The sequence below is a fragment of the Giraffa tippelskirchi genome, chromosome 8, assembly GCF_054371585.1.
Source record: "Giraffa tippelskirchi isolate mGirTip1 chromosome 8, T2T-mGirTip1v1.2.pri, whole genome shotgun sequence".
In the NCBI taxonomy this organism is placed as follows: Eukaryota; Metazoa; Chordata; class Mammalia; order Artiodactyla; family Giraffidae; genus Giraffa; species Giraffa tippelskirchi.
Genome location: NC_137282.1, coordinates 141,936,887 through 141,952,923, shown reverse-complemented (window position 1 = coordinate 141,952,923; position 16,037 = coordinate 141,936,887). Strand labels below are relative to the sequence as shown.

At 57.9% G+C, this 16,037-nt stretch overlaps 1 protein-coding gene across 4 annotated transcripts; it reads left to right on the top strand.

Moving 5' to 3' along the window:
• Nucleotides 1-1,571: 1,571 nt before the first annotated feature.
• Nucleotides 1,572-16,037, top strand: LOC145518313 (complement C4-like). 4 transcript variants are annotated; one of them, XM_081522411.1, is made up of 41 exons: nucleotides 1,572-1,749; nucleotides 1,876-2,074; nucleotides 2,264-2,465; nucleotides 2,659-2,729; nucleotides 2,813-2,901; nucleotides 3,105-3,187; nucleotides 3,370-3,466; nucleotides 3,605-3,710; nucleotides 3,822-3,954; nucleotides 4,652-4,767; nucleotides 4,878-5,054; nucleotides 5,183-5,365; nucleotides 5,491-5,676; nucleotides 5,842-6,000; nucleotides 6,253-6,379; nucleotides 6,554-6,628; nucleotides 7,119-7,316; nucleotides 7,411-7,522; nucleotides 7,614-7,684; nucleotides 7,918-8,057; nucleotides 8,169-8,378; nucleotides 8,619-8,670; nucleotides 8,771-8,860; nucleotides 9,008-9,217; nucleotides 9,395-9,470; nucleotides 9,619-9,775; nucleotides 9,876-9,989; nucleotides 10,080-10,251; nucleotides 10,467-10,699; nucleotides 10,774-10,941; nucleotides 11,310-11,369; nucleotides 12,321-12,414; nucleotides 12,492-12,678; nucleotides 12,814-12,904; nucleotides 13,047-13,121; nucleotides 14,467-14,569; nucleotides 14,703-14,792; nucleotides 14,874-14,972; nucleotides 15,148-15,231; nucleotides 15,516-15,648; nucleotides 15,765-16,037. In XM_081522411.1, the coding sequence occupies exons 1-41, from the start codon at nucleotides 1,685-1,687 to the stop codon at nucleotides 15,904-15,906; spliced, it is 5,229 nt and encodes a 1,742-aa protein (XP_081378537.1). In that variant the 5' UTR covers nucleotides 1,572-1,684; the 3' UTR covers nucleotides 15,907-16,037. The 4 variants fall into 4 exon arrangements, with proteins under 4 accessions (XP_081378537.1, XP_081378536.1, XP_081378539.1 ...); XM_081522410.1 differs by having other exon boundaries at nucleotides 7,119-7,328; XM_081522414.1 differs by having other exon boundaries at nucleotides 1,643-1,749; nucleotides 2,264-2,518; nucleotides 2,610-2,729.

Genomic DNA, 16,037 nt, shown 5'->3' with positions numbered 1-16,037 from the left:
GCGTTGTGATGCTCCTGATTCTTCACAACCACCACCCTTCCCGCTGAGAGAGATTTCAGCCCATTCACAGACTCTATGATGCGGTGCTGAAGAGCCGGGACAAGAAAGGGGATAAGAAATGTCACAGAGACGCTGGGACAAGGTTCAGGTGTACCCAGAGCGTCCCAGTCTCTGGGTACAGTCTCCCCGTGCACCACCCCGCCCCCAACACTCACAGGCGCTCACCTGGATCTGGCTCCGGGTCTCAGTCAGTTCCTCCCCCCAGCTGTAATACTCAGGCAGGTCCATGAGCTGGCCAGTCACCTCGCGCTCCTCCAAGGCCCCCAACTTCTTGGTCAGTTCAGCCAGAGCCTGTTTGTGGGCCTAGGAGAAGCCAGGGTGAGTGTGAAGCCAGAGTCCCTAGGCCGGCCCTCTGCACTTTCACCCATTGATTCCAGAGGCCCACCTCGTTGTCCTACGTTCTCAACAGGCTGCCCTGCCCTTGCTGAGGCAGGGTCACCTTGGGAAAGTTCGGGAGCCAGGGTGAGTGCTGGGCTTGCTGTTGTGTGGAGCATCAGATGTGACTGCTGCTGTTGACCTGGGCTGTGTCCCAGTGGAGGGGTTTGGGCAGTGCTTCTCTCATCTTTCACGGAAGTGGAGCCAGAAGCTTTGCCAAGGCTATGACTGCTGTCTTTCATGAAGGAAGGTGTTGCCACTATTCTGTTTGGGGTAGGAAGGAGGGGTCTCTAAGGAAGCTGTGGAAGTTGCACAGAGTTCTTCTTCCTATTTTGATTGAAAATGACAAATAAAGGACTCTTGCCTGTGATATTTTGTGGATGTCTTTTGTTTCATGAGACATGTGAGTTTGGGCACCTTGTTTAGGGGCAGAAGTAAAGCCAAAGTGGGACCTGAGCTTTACCTTGTTGATCAAAGAGGAATAAGGGACATTGAGGTCAGTTTCTACTGTGGGATGGTGAGGATGTGTCTGATCTCCTAAACAACAGAATTTCTGTAGAGCCTACAAAATGCAAAAAGCTGATATAGTTCTGGTTTTGTGGGGGTTATTGTAAGAGACAGGTTTCCCAGGTGGCTCAGTGGTAAAGAATTCACCTGCCTGTTCAGGAGAGTGGGTCAGGAAGATCCCCTGGAGGAGGAAATGGCAACCCACTCTAATATTCTTCCCAGGAAAATTCCATAGACAGAGGAACCTGGTGGGCTACAGTCCCTGGCGTCACAAAGAGTTGGAGATGACTGAAGCGACCGAGCACGTATGCACGGGCAGTAAGAGACAGGTTTCTTAGTATCTTGTTTTGTGGGACCAACAAAGGAGCCATGTGTCTGAGCCATTTGCTGAGCCACGTGGGGCACTCCAGGGTGGATGTATGTGTGTACATGCTTTATACACACAGGCACCCAGACCCTCCGAGTAGTGCTGGTGCCCAGGCACTGGAATGAGAGGGGTTAACGGGGAAGGACTCAGTCTCTCCAGGCCATGATTTCCTCAGATTCCCTCAAGAGACCCAGGTGTCCGGGGTGCCCCCCTCCCAGTTCTGGGTCTGGGGCCAGTTGCAGTTCTTGGTTGTCACGTGGTTTCCCAGCTTATCTGGGCCAGGGGAGGAGCAAGGTCCAGAGTCAAAACTCTGCTCCAAGCCTTGGGTTAACCAGAAAGGAGCAGGCGGGTCTGAACCCCTTAGGTCCTCCAGCCATGAGGCTCCTCTGGGGGCTGATCTGGGTGTCTGGTTTCTTCGCCTTGTCTCTGCAGAATCCCAGGTCCTGGAGGCAGGATGCGGAGAGCTTGGACAGGGCCAGGGCTGGCGAGGGGAGAGTGAGCTCAGAGGGTCCTGATTCAGGGGTAGGGGTGGAGGCTGGCTGTTGACTCACACCTGTTCTTCCCAGGTTGCTCCTGTTTTCTCCTTCTGTGGTTCGCATAGGGGTCCCCCTGTCTGTGGCCGTGAAACTCCAGGATGCTCCTTCAGGACAGGTGGTGAGAGGATCCGTGTTCCTGAGGAACCCATCCCACGTTAATGAGCTCTGCTCCCGGAAGGTGGATTTCAGCCTCAGCTCAGACAGAGACTTCATACTCCTCAACCTCTCGGTAAAGGCCCCACTCCCTTTGCCGCCCAGCACCTCCCCTTCTGTTCTCTGTCTTCTTGGAAACATCTTTGTCTTCTCATCCCCCTGCTCCCTTCCTCCCCTCCCACCCCAGCGGTCCTCTGTGTTTCAGTCTCGCTGTTTTTTCCCTTCTGCTCTGTCTTTGACCCACTCCCACTCCCTCTCCTCACAGATCCCCCAGGAACAGGCCAGGATCTGTCGCCTCCATCTCCTCCGCAGAGCCCCCGAGGTCCAGCTGATGGTGCAGTCGTCATGGTTAAGGGACACTCTGTCCAAACAGACAGACATGCAGGGTGTCAACCTGTTGTTCTCCTCTCGCCGGGGGCACCTCTTTCTGCAGACTGACCAGCCTGTTTATAACCCTGGCCAGCGGGGTGAGTCTTGGCACCAGGGCCTCCACCTTTCATATGCCTTCCCAGCCACCTGAGTGAGATAATCTGAAGCCCCTTACAGCAAGGCTGGTTTGCAAACATTTGTTCTCCCTCCCTTTGCTTTCTGGGAGGGGGTTGGGGACCCAGGGCCCACCCTCCCGTGGCTTCCGCTTACCTCCTCATCCTCCATTTTCAGTTCGCTACCGAGTCTTCGCTCTGGATCAAAAGATGCGCCCGGTCACTGACATCCTCACGGTCACTGTGGAGGTGAGCCCCCGACCTCTGACCTTCCTAATGGGCCAGGGCTGCTGAACTGGCCTCTGACCGTGGCTACTTCACTGCCATTGCAGAACTCTCAAGGCTTCCGTGTGCGGAAAAGGGAAGTGGTTGCTCCCTCCTCCATCTTCCAGGACAACTTTTTGATCCCAGACATCTCAGAGTGAGCATCTCTCCTGCAGACTGCCCCCACCGACACTTCTCTAACTCCCACTTCCCCTAGCTGGCCAACTACAGCACATGGTCCAGTCCTGAGCTCCCTCAGCCCCTGGCTCACCCCATAGTCTCTTCCTAGGGAGCTGGGTCACTGGCTGTCAGTGGACCTCTTGCACGAGTGGGCTGAGTCTCTCCCTTGTCCGCGCTCAGGCCAGGAACATGGAAAATCTCAGCCCGATTCTCAGACAGCCTGGATTCCAATAGCAGCACCCAGTTTGAGGTGAAGAAATACGGTGAGAGCTAGAGACAGGAGGGACAAGCACCCCTTTTCTGCAAGGAGGAAGGGGTGGAGCAGAGGTGGGGGGGGTGCAGGGCCAGGGAAGGGAGATGCGGCTGCCACAGCCCCAAGGGGAGGGAAATATTTTAAGGGTCCTTTCACGAGAGTCTGATCTGCCCTCCCTTTGCCCTGGGTCAGTTCTTCCCAACTTTGAGGTGAAGATCATTCCTGAAAACCCCTACATCCTGACAACGCCTGGCTTTCTTAGTGACATCCAAGTGATCATCCAGGCCAGGTAACTCCCCCTCGCACATGGTCCCTCACACTAGGTCTGATTCCAGAATGCCCCATGCAGAGTGACATGCTATGGAACACCACTTCCCTCCCTTGCCCTAGCCCTCAGCCCCTCTTCCGAATCTCTCCTTGGTGGCAGGTACATCTACGGGAAGCCAGTGCAGGGGGTGGCATATGTGCGCTTTGGGCTCCTGGGTGAGGACGGTGAAAAGACTTTCCTGCGGGGCCTGGAGAGTCAGACCAAGGTAGGAAGGAGGGTCGAGGTGTGTGAGGTGGGTGAGGAGAGAGAGGCAGCGTGAGGAGGTGAGGTGGGAGACTCGAGTCTCATTCTTGTCCTGTCTTCTTCTTTGCCCCAGCTGGTGGATGGCCAGTGCCAAATTTCCCTCCAAAAGGCTGAGTTTCAGGGTGTGCTGGAGAAGCTTACTATTAGCATTAATGACCTCCCAGGGCTGCGCCTCTATGTTGCGGCAGCTGTTATTGAGTCTCCAGGTGAGTGGCTTCCCCTGATTATAACCCTGGACCCTCACCTCTGACCTCTGAGCTGACCCTCTGCTCTCTAGCACCAACACCACCCTGCTTCCCCTCAGCTGGGACACAAAGTCAGGAAAGACCCAGAAGACTGTCTCTCTACAACTCCATTTCTGGGCTGTTTCTGGGGAAGGGGGACCTTCCACAATCTCAGTGTATTTTTTTTTTACCCATCTATCCACCCGTCCCCCCATCCATCCACGCATCCCTCCATCAATCCACCCATCCCTGCATCCATCCACCCATCCATCCCTCTAATCACCTATCCATCTATCCATCCACCCATCCATCCATTTCTCCCTCCATCCATCACACATCCCTCCCTCCCTCCACCCATCCATCCATCCATCATTCCATCCATCCAGCCTTCCAGCCACCCATCTTCTCCTTTCATCCATCCATCTATCAATCCATCCGCCAATCCATCAATCTATCCGTCATCCATACATCTATCAGCAGAGGTGTGTTATACACAATCTGGGTGCTATGTCCTGTGGTGGCCTCAGGAAACATAGAGATGAACAGAAGGCAGTTTATGCCCTGAAGAGTTCAGCCTTGTGGGTGGGTAATACTAGAGCTCCCTCTCCTTGCCCTCAGCCCTCCTTTCCCTCTCTTCTCAGGTCTCTGTGTTCACCTCTCTCCACCCTGTATCTTGCAGGAGGAGAGATGGAGGAGGCAGAGCTCACATCCTGGCGTTTCGTGTCATCTCCCTTCTCCTTGGATCTAAGCAAAACCAAGCAGCAGCTTATACCTGGGGTTCCCTTCCTGCTGCAGGTTTCTTCTGGAAGGGGGAGGATGAGCAGTGGGGGCAGGGAGTGGTGGGCAGGAGGGCGCAGGGTCTCACTGACTGCACTCTTCCCTCTGCCCCTCCCTCATCTACCTAGGCCCTGGTCCGTGACATGTCAGGCTCCCCAGCCTCTGGCATTCCCGTCAAAGTGTCTGCCAAGTTGTTTTCTGGATCTGCTTCTAAAAATGAGGACTTTGAATGGAACACAGATGGGAGTGGCCAAGTCATTGTTTCCATTGGTGTTCCTCCGACCATCTCAGAAGTGCAGCTCTTGGTAGGACCGCACCCTCATGGGAGTGGGTGGGCTAGGAGAGAAGCTTCCCAGGCTGGCTGGTGGAGGCGGGGGGAAGCTGGGTGCCTGGGCCCTTTCCATTGACCCTGCCACCCCTCCCCTCTCTCCAGGTGTCTGCAGGCTCCCCCTACCCTGCCACTGGCAGACTCACTGTGAAAGCCCCCCTGTCCAGAAGCTCTGGGTTTCTGTCCATTGAGTGGAGGAATCCTCGACCTCTTAAAGTCGGAGAGACTCTTAACCTAAACCTGCAAGCCGTGGGCTTCAGTGGGAGCTTCTCACACTTCTACTACATGGTGCGCATGACTGGCTTATAGGGGAGGACAGGGGTGGGAGGGTCTCAAGCAGGAAGACGCCCTCAGGGTGGGTGGTGGTCTCAGGGGTGAGGATGGGCAGTGAGGAGCACCCTGCTCTCCCCCAGATCCTGTCCCGGGGCCAGATCGTGTCTGTACATCAAGAGCCCAAGAGACACCTGACCTCCATCTCCGTGTTTGTGGACCATCACCTGGTGCCCTCCTTCCACCTCGTGGCCTTCTACTATCATGGGGGTGTCCCGGTGGCCAACTCCCTGCGAGTGGACGTCCAGGCTGGAGACTGTGAGGGGAAGGTAACTGGCATCAGAAGACATGGTGTGTGTGTGTGTGCTGGGAGGATTAAGAGAGAAGACTGGATGATTGCAAATGGGGTGATTTCATTTGGGGTGCACTGAGGATGCACAAGACTGAACGAGTTCTCCCCACCCTGACTGCCCCCAACCTGCCACCTCTGCCAGCTGGAGCTGAATGTGGACAGTACCAAGGAGTATCACCCTGGGGACACTGTAAAACTCAACCTGCAAACAGATTCTCGAGCTCTGGTGGCCCTGGGAGCTGTGGACATGGCTCTGTATGCTGTGGGTGGCAAGTCCCACAAACCCCTCGACATGGTCAAGGTTGGTCAAGTCCTCTCTCTGATCCTCCCTTCCCTCCGAGGCTCACCCTCCTGCTGCCCCAGGCCCCAGCCAGCCACTAGAACTCACTCACCTGGACTGCTCCCAATCCTCCCTCGAGCCTTGGCCCCGGTGGCCTCTGTTTCCACTCTCTGTCTCTCTCTCGTACTTGTCTGGACCCTGCCCTCTCACCTGCAGCTGAGTATGTGATCATGGCCACATTGTCTCTGCAGCATCTCTGCCTTTTCTCGCCAGGTCTTTGAAGCTATGAACAGCTATGACCTTGGCTGTGGTCCCGGTGGTGGAGACAGTGCCCCTCAAGTGTTCAAGGCAGTTGGTCTGGCCTTTTCTGATGGAGACCATCGGACTGAAATCAGAAAGAGTGAGGACAGAGGAGGAAGGGGAGTGGGTGGTGGGAGGATAAGGAAGAAGGAGGGGCCTGAGGGGGAAAGACAGGAAGAGGAGGGGTGGGAAGGGCTGGGCTGGGAGGGGGAGCCTGAGAGGGGAGGGGGAGGCCCTGCACCCTCCGGCTGACTGCAGTCCTGCTCTCTACCAGGTCTGAGCTGTCCCAAGGAATCAAAGTCTCGGAAAAAGAGAAACGTGAACTTCCAAAAGGCAATTAATGAGAAGCGTGAGTTGAGGGTGCCCATGATATTCTCTAGGGCTTCCCTGGTGGCTCAGATGGTAAAGAATCTGCCTGCCATGCACGAGACCCGGGTTCTATCCCTGGGTTGGAAAGATCCCCTGAAGAAGGGAATGGCTACCGGCTCCAGTCTTCTTGCCTGGAGAATTCCATGGGCAGAGGAGCCTGGTGGGCTATAGACCATGAGTCTCAGAGTCCAACACGCCTGAGCGACTAAGACATATGAAGTTCTCCACTTGGGCCCAAGGGTCAGGATTCAGGTCTGCCTGTTGGCTCCTCTGCTCCCGAGTGAGCCAGGAACTGGTATCCGGGCTAGAAATCCAGACATCATAGTTCTGGGGTTGGAGGGAGAGCAGGGGGAGGTGCTCTGCTTTGACCAGCCTCAAGTTCCTGGTCTCTCAGGGTGAGTAGTGGTGCATCTAGAGCTCAGGCTGGGGGATGAGGCGTGTCTCACTCTCACCCTCGCCTGGTCCTGCAGTGGGCCAGTATACTTCCCCCATAGCCAAGCGCTGCTGCCAGGACGGGCTGACGCGGCTGCCCATGGCGCGCACCTGTGAGCAGCGGGCGGCCCGGGTGCAGCAGCCGGCCTGCCGGGAGCCCTTCCTGTCCTGCTGCCAGTTTGCTGAGAGCCTGCGCAAGAAGGCCCGGACCAGGGGCCAGGTGGGCCTGGCCCGAGGTGAGGGGCTGGGTGGGGCTGGGACACTGGCGGGGACCTCTGGAGGGTCAGGACAGCCCCCTCCTCACTGCCCTGCACGGTGCCCCCCCCACAGCCATGGAGCTCCTGCAGGAGGAGGACCTGATTGAAGAGGATGACATCCCCGTGCGCAGCTTCTTCCCCGAGAACTGGCTTTGGAAAGTGGAAGAAGTGGACCGCTTCTCCCAGTGAGGGCATGTGCGGGGCCTGGGCTTGTCTCTGGGCTGTGTCTGGGGCCTGCCCAGCGTGCGACCCAGCTTCTCACCTTTCCCACCGCAGATTGCGACTGCAGATCCCGGACTCTCTGACCACGTGGGAGATCCACGGCGTGAGCCTGTCCAAAAGCACAGGTGCGGTCACCCTGCCAGGGCTCTTGGCTTTCATCTTCCAGGCTCCCTGGACCGAGGCTCCCTGCTTGGTCCTTTGCTCTTGGTACAGGAAGCAGGGGCAGAGGCCTGGAGATGTCTCCATGCCGAGCATGGGGCTGGAAGCCAGAGAGCAGCGGCAGGCAGGGGATGGGTGGCAAGTGGGGGGAGCTGGGTGTGATGCCCCCAGCCTCTCGTCTGTACCCTTGATCCATCAGGCCTGTGCGTGGCCACCCTGGCCCGACTCCGAGTGTTCCGTGAATTCCACATGCACCTCCGCCTGCCGGTCTCTGTCCGCCGCTTTGAGCAGCTCGAGCTGCGACCTGTCCTCTACAACTACCTGGATAGAGACCTGACCGTGAGGCCCCTTGGGGGCTGAGCGCACGGTGGTGGAGGGGGACTGGGGCAGGTGAGGGTGGGGAGCCTAACTGGGCTGGGACTCTGGCCCTCCCTGTCTTCCTGCCCCCAGGTGAGCGTCCACGTGTCCCCGGTGGAGGGGCTGTGCCTGGCCGGGGGCGGAGGGCTCGCCCAGCAGGTGCAGGTGCCCGCGGGCTCTGCCCGGCCCGTTGGCTTCTCTGTGGTGCCCATCGCAGCTGCTGCCGTGTCCCTGAAGGTGGTGGCTCGAGGATCCTTAGATTTCCCTGTGGGGGACGCAATATCTAAGATTCTACAAGTCGAGGTGAATGCAACACCCCTGAGTCTAGGTCCCCGGGCTCCCAGATTCATCCTGGACTCTGGCCCTCTCCCTGCAACAGGCCTGAGGCCACCCCCCAACCCAATGCTTTGGTCCGTTTGCATCTCCCACAATTCTGGCCTGACTGTGTTCCTGAAGTGCCACCTCCAAGTCCCGAGGCGTGTGCAGTGGGAGGGGCAGCCTGTAGCCTGTGTGATCTTTCACAGCTACGTTTCCCCTCCACAGAGAGAAGGGGCCATTCACAGGGAGGAGTTAGTCTATGAACTCAACCCCCTGGGTGAGTGACCTCCACTCACAGACATCAGTGTCCTGAGGGGTGGTAAGGGGCAGAGGGTGTGGACAGCAGAACAGACCGCCGACTCCCCTCATCTTCCCAGACCCCCGAGGCCGGACCTTGGAAATTCCTGGCAACTCTGATCCCAATATTATCCCTGAAGGAGATTTCAAGAGTTTCGTCAGAGTCACAGGTGGGAGTGTCCTCCAGTCCCTTCCTGGTGGCCACCCTTAGATTCATGTGAAACCTGGACATTTCTGTTGGATCTCGAGACTCCATGACCCTCCAACCCTGGCCCCCAGACCTGCTGTCTGACCCTCCATCGTGTCCCTCCTTATAGCCTCGGATCCACTGGAAACTTTGGGCTCTGAGGGGGCCTTGTCGCCAGGAGGCCTGGCCTCCCTCCTGAGGCTTCCCCAAGGCTGCGGGGAACAAACCATGACCCTGTTGGCTCCAACACTGGCTGCTTCCCGCTACCTGGACAAGACCGAACAGTGGAGCATGCTGCCCCCTGAGACCAAGGACCGCGCCGTGGATCTCATCCAGAAAGGTTCTGAGTGCAGGGGCAAGCAGGAGTGGGGGCCAGGAGAGGGCAATTAATCGAAGCTGGGCAGCCCAGGTGGCCAGATCAGGGAAGAGAGATGCGGTCCCCAGTGGAAATGGGGAGCATGGCCTGGCCACAGCAGTGGGGGAGTCGTTGTGACCTCAGCCGCCTCTCCTCTCCTAGGCTACACGCGGATCCAGGAGTTTCGAAAAGGAGATGGTTCCTATGGGGCTTGGTTGCATCGGGACAGCAGCACCTGGTGAGTTTGGGGGAGTGTCCTGGGTGTGTGGGAGGGGCCAGATCTGGTGGGGGCAGAGCCAGCTATTATGGGAGGGCAAATAGGAACCCCAGCCCTGTCCCCTGTAGTGTCCAGTGTCTATCCCAAGCCATGCCTTCCTCCCTTCCAGGCTCACAGCCTTTGTGCTGAAGATACTGAGTTTGGCCCAGGATCAGGTGGACGGCTCACCTGAAAAGCTGCAGGAGACGGCCACATGGCTGCTGTCACAGCAACGGGATGATGGCTCATTCCACGACCCCTGTCCAGTAATAGATAGGAGCATGCAGGTACGGGGCTGGGAGGATGGGCCAAGGGCACCACAGGGAAGAGTATCCCTGCCCCTCCCCACTTCCAGTTTGTGCCTCCTTTTCTCCCCACCTCAACCAGGGAGGCTTAGCGGGAAACGACGAGACTGTGGCGCTCACAGCCTTCGTGGTCATCGCCCTTCACCACGGGCTGGCGGTCTTCCCAGACAAGAATTTTGAGCAGTTGAGAAATGTGGTAAGCAGCTATGTGTCTCCCCTTAGCTGATCCCCTTTCCCCTCAGGAGCCGAGCCCACAGACCTCCCCCACACACACACTTTCTTCCAGAAAAATTCCATCTCAAGAGCAAACACGTTCTTGGGGACAAAAGTAACTTCTGGGCTCCTGGGCTCCCACGCCTCCGCCATCACGGCCTACGCCCTGTCGCTGACCGAGGCCCCCGAGGACCTGCGGAGTGTTGCCCACAACAACCTCATGGCCATGGCCCAGGACATTGGTGGTGAGGAGGTCCTGGCAGTGAACCTGGGGCTTGGAAGAGCTGAGACCCCTGAGTGTGTCCAAAGGGAGAAACGGAATGAATGGAGGCCCTCGGAGGGAATCAGAGCATAAGCAGGGGTGACTGGGGAAGAATCAGGAGAGACTAAAGGGGTAGCGTCAAAGGGCCAGACGACTAAGATCCTCCCCTGTTCATCTGTGGGTCTCCTTTCACTCCAGATAAGCTGTACTGGGGCTCAGTCACCACTTCTCCAAGCAATGTCCTGTCACCCACTCTGGCTCCACACAGCCCAGCAGACCCCATTCCCCAGGCCCCGGCCCTGTGGATTGAAACCACAGCCTATGGCCTGCTACACCTGCTGCTATGGGAGGGCAAGGCTGAGTTGGCTGACCAGGCTGCATCCTGGCTGACCCGCCAGGGCAGCTTCCAAGGGGGATTCCGCAGCACCCAGGTAGGGGCTGTCCTGGGGTTCTAGGGTGGCTGGTCCTGAGACCGAGTACCTGAGGCCTGGCCCATCATCCCTAGGACACGGTGATGGCTCTGGACGCCCTGTCTGCATACTGGATCGCATCCCATACCACCGAGGAGAAGGGGCTCAACGTGACCCTCAATTCCTTGGGCCGCAGTGGGCGCAAGTCCCACGTGCTGCAGCTGACCAACCACCAAGTTCACGGGCTGGAGGAGGAGGTGCAGGTGAGCCATGCCCTCCCCTGGGTGACCGGGACACCTGAGCCTCCCTCGGCCAGGCCAGAAGCCATCCCCTGTCCCCCATCCCTGCTGAATCCCCTTGGCCCCTCTGTATGCTAACTCTGTGGGAAGACTTACAGGCTCTGTGACCTGTAGCAAGTCACCCAGCCTCTGAGCTTCATTTATCTGATCTGAAAATGACACATGCAGAGTCTACAGAGGGTTTAGGAGATGGTGGAGAGAGAATGCGGGTGAAGGTAGAAAGTGTTGAAATGTGAGGTGGGGAGAGGGGGTGGAGTTAGTTTGGTGGACGAGGTAAGTTGAAGCAACAGTGTGGCCTTCTGACATCTCTTTCCCTTTTCTGCTTGTGAAAGTTTTCCCTGGGAAGCAAGATTAACGTGGAGGTGGGAGGAAACAGCAAAGGAACCTTGAAGGTGAGAGCTGGCGCCACTGGGCACCCGGGGCCATCAGGGGGAAGCCGGGGTGTTGAGTGGGAGACCTGCAGGCAGAGCTCATGGTCTGGGAAGGAGGCAGAGACCCCTGGGTTGCCGACCCCTGAGCTCTGTCCTGGGCAGGTGCCCCTCACTCTTCCCTCCACCCTTTCTGGGCACCTGTGGTCCCCTTCAGCCCCAGTGCTGATGCTCAAACACTTGGCGCCTCAAGCCAAGCGTCTCCCTGAGCTCTGAGCATCTCTGACGTGGTTGTGCCCCAAACCTCCTCTTCCTCCTTTGTGTCTTGCCTGGCTCACAGAGTCCATCCCTGCAGGAGCGCAGCTGCCACTCCGGGGGCCATCTTAGCGGCCCCCACCATGCTAAGCCTCTCTGCATGACCTGGGAGCCTTCTCCTCTGTCTTCACCCCAGACACGCCCACCTACGCAGTAACTCCTCACGTGCTTTCCCCCATTCCCTCGACATCCCCAGTAACTCCGGCTCAGCTTACTCCCCAGCCCCGCCCACCTCCCCGGTACCTCCGCCTCTGTTTTCACCCCAGCTCCGCCCACCTCCCCAGCTGGACAGATCCTCCCCTGTACACAGGTCTCCTAGCTTTGAATGACCTTCAGGATCTTCTTGTCCCACATGACAAACTCATTTTCCTCCTTCAAGCCTGGGCCAGCAGCCTTTCCTGAACTTTCCATTAAAGCCTCTTCGGTGCTTCTGTACAATGCTTGCCCGCACACCAGGACCCTGCTCCCCTCTCTCTTTCACCCAACACCTGGGTCCATTTGTATTTCTGGAGGGGTCCAGGGGCAGGATGGGAAAGGGCAGAAGGCCTCAAAGCTCTTAGCCCAGGAGCTAAGGGATCCAGAGCCCTTCCATGTGGCTCTGGAGAGAGGTCTGTGGCCCTAAGTGTCCCCATATCCCCTTCCCACCCCTTGATGAGCCAGGTCCTTCGCAGCTACAATGTCATGGACATGACAAACACGACCTGCCAGGATCTTCAGATTGAAGTGACGGTCATGGGCCACGTCGAGTACACGAGTGAGTGTTGGGGTCTCAGGCTGTGGGTCTCTGAGGGAGTGGTGCCAGGGCTGAGCCACAGTGCTGTCCCCTCGCAGTGGAGGCTGAGGAGGACTACAAAGAATACGAGTATGAGGACTCTCCAGCCGGGGATGACCCCGAGGCCCACTCCCAGCCCGTGACACCCTTGCAGTTATTTGATGGTCGGAGGAACCGCCGTAGGAGGGAGGCCCCCAAGGCAGCTGAGGAACAGGAATCCAGGGTGCAGTACACTGTGTGCATCTGGTGAGCCGTGGGGTGGCCCTGGGAAAGTGGGTGCTGCTGGGCTGGGAGAGGGAGGCAGGGCCGAGGTTGGGGCTGGGTGTCTACAGCCTGGCACCAGGCAGGGGTGACCCAGACAACAGACGCGTGTCTCCACAGGCGGACTGGCAAGGTGGGGCTGTCGGGCATGGCCATTGCAGACATCACCCTCCTGAGTGGATTCCACGCCCTGCGGGCTGACCTGGAGAAGGTGTGGCCAGCCACCCAGAGGGACCACTTGTGCCCACAGGAGCCCTGCCCCGTCCCCACAGCAGCCTCAGCTGCGGAGCCCTGTCACGTGCAGGGCGGCTGGGGGCTTCCTCCTTGTGACTCCCGGCTCCCATTCCCCACAGCTGACCTCGCTCTCCGACCGTTACGTGAGCCACTTTGAGACCGAGGGTCCCCACGTCCTCCTGTACTTTGACTCGGTGAGCAAGGAGGGTGACAGAGGGGCGCAGAACTGGCACTGGGTTTCCTGAGCTCGTGTTAGGAGGTTTCCCAGGAGGCAGGTGTATCAGCAGCTACTGCTCTGGGAGAGAACTTGTGGTGAGAGCAGGGAGACAGGACAGGAGGGGGTCGGAGTCTTGGCCAGGGAGGTTCCCCGCTGCCTGCAGGGAGGCGGGGCTGAGCCCCTTGTGTGTCTTGGGATCCAGCGCAGTCAGCCATGGAGGGCTTGAGAGAGAGCCTTTCTTAAATTTGAATTTATTCATTGTGACGGACTGCTTTTTTGTTGTTGAAGTTCCTGTTTTTTTTGTTTGTTTGTTTATGATATTCAAGTGTGTTTTGTTTTTTGTTAAATGATGATGGACCTAGATGAGGATTTTTTTTTCCCCAAGGCCATATTTGACTAACATACAGTTATCAACTCTCTGATGGCCCTCCAAACTTTTTTTTGAATATTTATTGTAACCTTTGGAGAGAAATGTGTAAAAGGCGTGTTAATTCTGATACCATTCGCCATGTGTTTGTGGGTCGGGGAGGCCCTCCCTGCACAGTGTGTGCAGAGGGCACAGACCCTGTGGGCTTGAGAAGCCAGGCAGAGGAGTCATTTTCCACACAGTGGAAAATGAGGAAGATGTCAAGTCAGGGAGCTCACCGTGCAGCTAGGAAGGAAACCCGCGTGGGATACCAGGCTGGACTGGACCAGTGTGGGCATGAGGAGAGGTATCAGGCCTACATGAGTGGCGGGGTCAGAGAGGGCGGCAGAGGGCTAGCACTTGTTGGTACCTAGGAGATAAGTGAGGCCTTAGTTGTATCAGTGAAGCTATGGAAAGGGTGAGTGGGTTTGGAGGACAGGCAGTGGGAATTGGGAGTGTTTAACACGTCCTGTAAAAATCCCAATACAAGAATGAGCCTGAACATTTGCTTCAGGAACCATGCGCCTGCAGAGTTTGGGGAGTGGTGAGACCGCCCCAGGAGAGCGCAGAGAAGGGGAAGGGACGAGAAGCTCAGAAATGATCAGGTCAGAATCAGGGGTGGTCTGGAAGCTAGCCCTGAGGGTAGGGAGAGTTTTGTGAAGATGTGTCCATGAAGTGAGACTCTGTGAAGCCGCTCAGGGCCCTGGAGATGGTGAGGTCACCATGTGGGCAGTGACGTCAGCAGAGACCTTGGGGAGCAGTTTTTAGAAATCCTGGGCTGGAAGGAAAGAAATGGTGAAGGACACTGAAGGTAAGGTCGACCGGAACCAAACAGGCCAAGCAAATCCATCATAGCGGTCTGCAGGGCCCACAGGTGGGTCCCTGACTTCCCTCCACCCATCTCCCCCCATGCCAGGTCCCCACCTCCCGGGAGTGCGTGGGCTTTGGAGCTGTGCAGGAGGTGCCCGTGGGGCTGGTACAGCCGGCCAGTGCCGTCCTGTATGACTACTACAACCCTGGTGAGACGTCGGGGACACTCGGGAGGGTGGAGTTAGGTGGCAGTGAGGGGTGGCAAGGGAGTCCTGTGGGTCCATGGGACTGGGGAGGCAGGGAGAGGCGAGTGCCCTAACGTCCCTCTCTGCTTTTCTCCAGAGCACAAATGTTCTGTGTTTTATGGGGCACCACGTAAGAGCAAACTCTTGTCCACGTTGTGCTCTGCGGATGTCTGCCAGTGTGCTGAGGGTGAGACACTGGGCAGGGATCAGGGGTGGGAAGGCGGCGTGGCTGGGGCCTACACGGTCTCACCTGGGCCCCTGACTTCAGGGAAGTGCCCCCGACAGCGCCGGGCCCTGGAGCGTGGGCAGCAGGACGTGGAGGATTACCGGATGAAATTCGCCTGCTACTCTCCCCGAGTGGACTACGGTCAGTCTTCCCGCCCGGGCCCTGACCCTGGCCCTGACCCTGACCCACCCTCAAAGTCTCTTAGTTTTGGCCTGCTCCTCTCAGGCCCACGGACAGCCTTGTCACTCTGCCCTGACCTCCCGTCCTCTTAGCCGCGGGATAACTAACCCTCCCTCCCTTCTCCTAACCCCCACAGCCTTCCAGGTTAAAGTTCTCCGAGAAGACAGCAGGGCCGCTTTCCGCCTCTTTGAGACCCGTATCACCCAAGTCCTGCATTTCAGTAAGAGGGGGACAGATAAGTGGCCGGGGCTGGGGGGCATACTGGGGAGCTGAGGTCTGGCCTTGGGGCCTTGGCGCCTGGAAGAGTGAAACTGCAGCTAGTCTGAGCTCAAAGCCCCTCAGCCTCTTAGAAGCCCAGGGCTTGTCCACAGACAGGAACGCAGTCCCATCTGCCCGCTGGGAGTGGTGAGGGTCAAATGGAGGCTCGGTGCAAAGCCCCCCAGGCCCCTGCTGTGCTACTCCTCCTCTTCCCCTCTGATGGTTCTGTGGACCTTCTCCCCTCAGCCAAGGATGCCAGGGCCACCGCTGATCAGACCAGAAACTTCCTGGTCCGAGCCTCTTGCCGCCTTCAGCTGGAACCTGGGAAAGAATATCTGATCATGGGTCTGGATGGGGTCACTTACGACCTCAAGGGAGAGTGAGTTCTCGGGACCCCTGAGTCTTCTGCTCTGCCCACGCCTCCCGAGGGAAATGGCCCCCTGTGCCCTCAGAATCCAGGTGCCTCAGGGTCTGCCCCTGCCCCTTCACCCGCAGCCCCCAGTACCTGCTGGACTCGAACAGCTGGATCGAGGAGATGCCCTCCTCGCGCATGTGCCAGAGCACCCGCCATCGGACACCCTGTGCCCAGCTCAACAGCTTCCTCCAGGAGTATGGCACACATGGCTGCCAGGTGTGAGGGCGCTCTCCCAGCTTCCCCAGGAGGAGCCAGAGCTGTGGAAAGATGGTGCCTGGACTCCTGCCATGCCCTGTGCCCTGACCAGAGCCCTAGGCAAAACCAGGGACTCAATAAAGGCTTTTGGGAGTAAA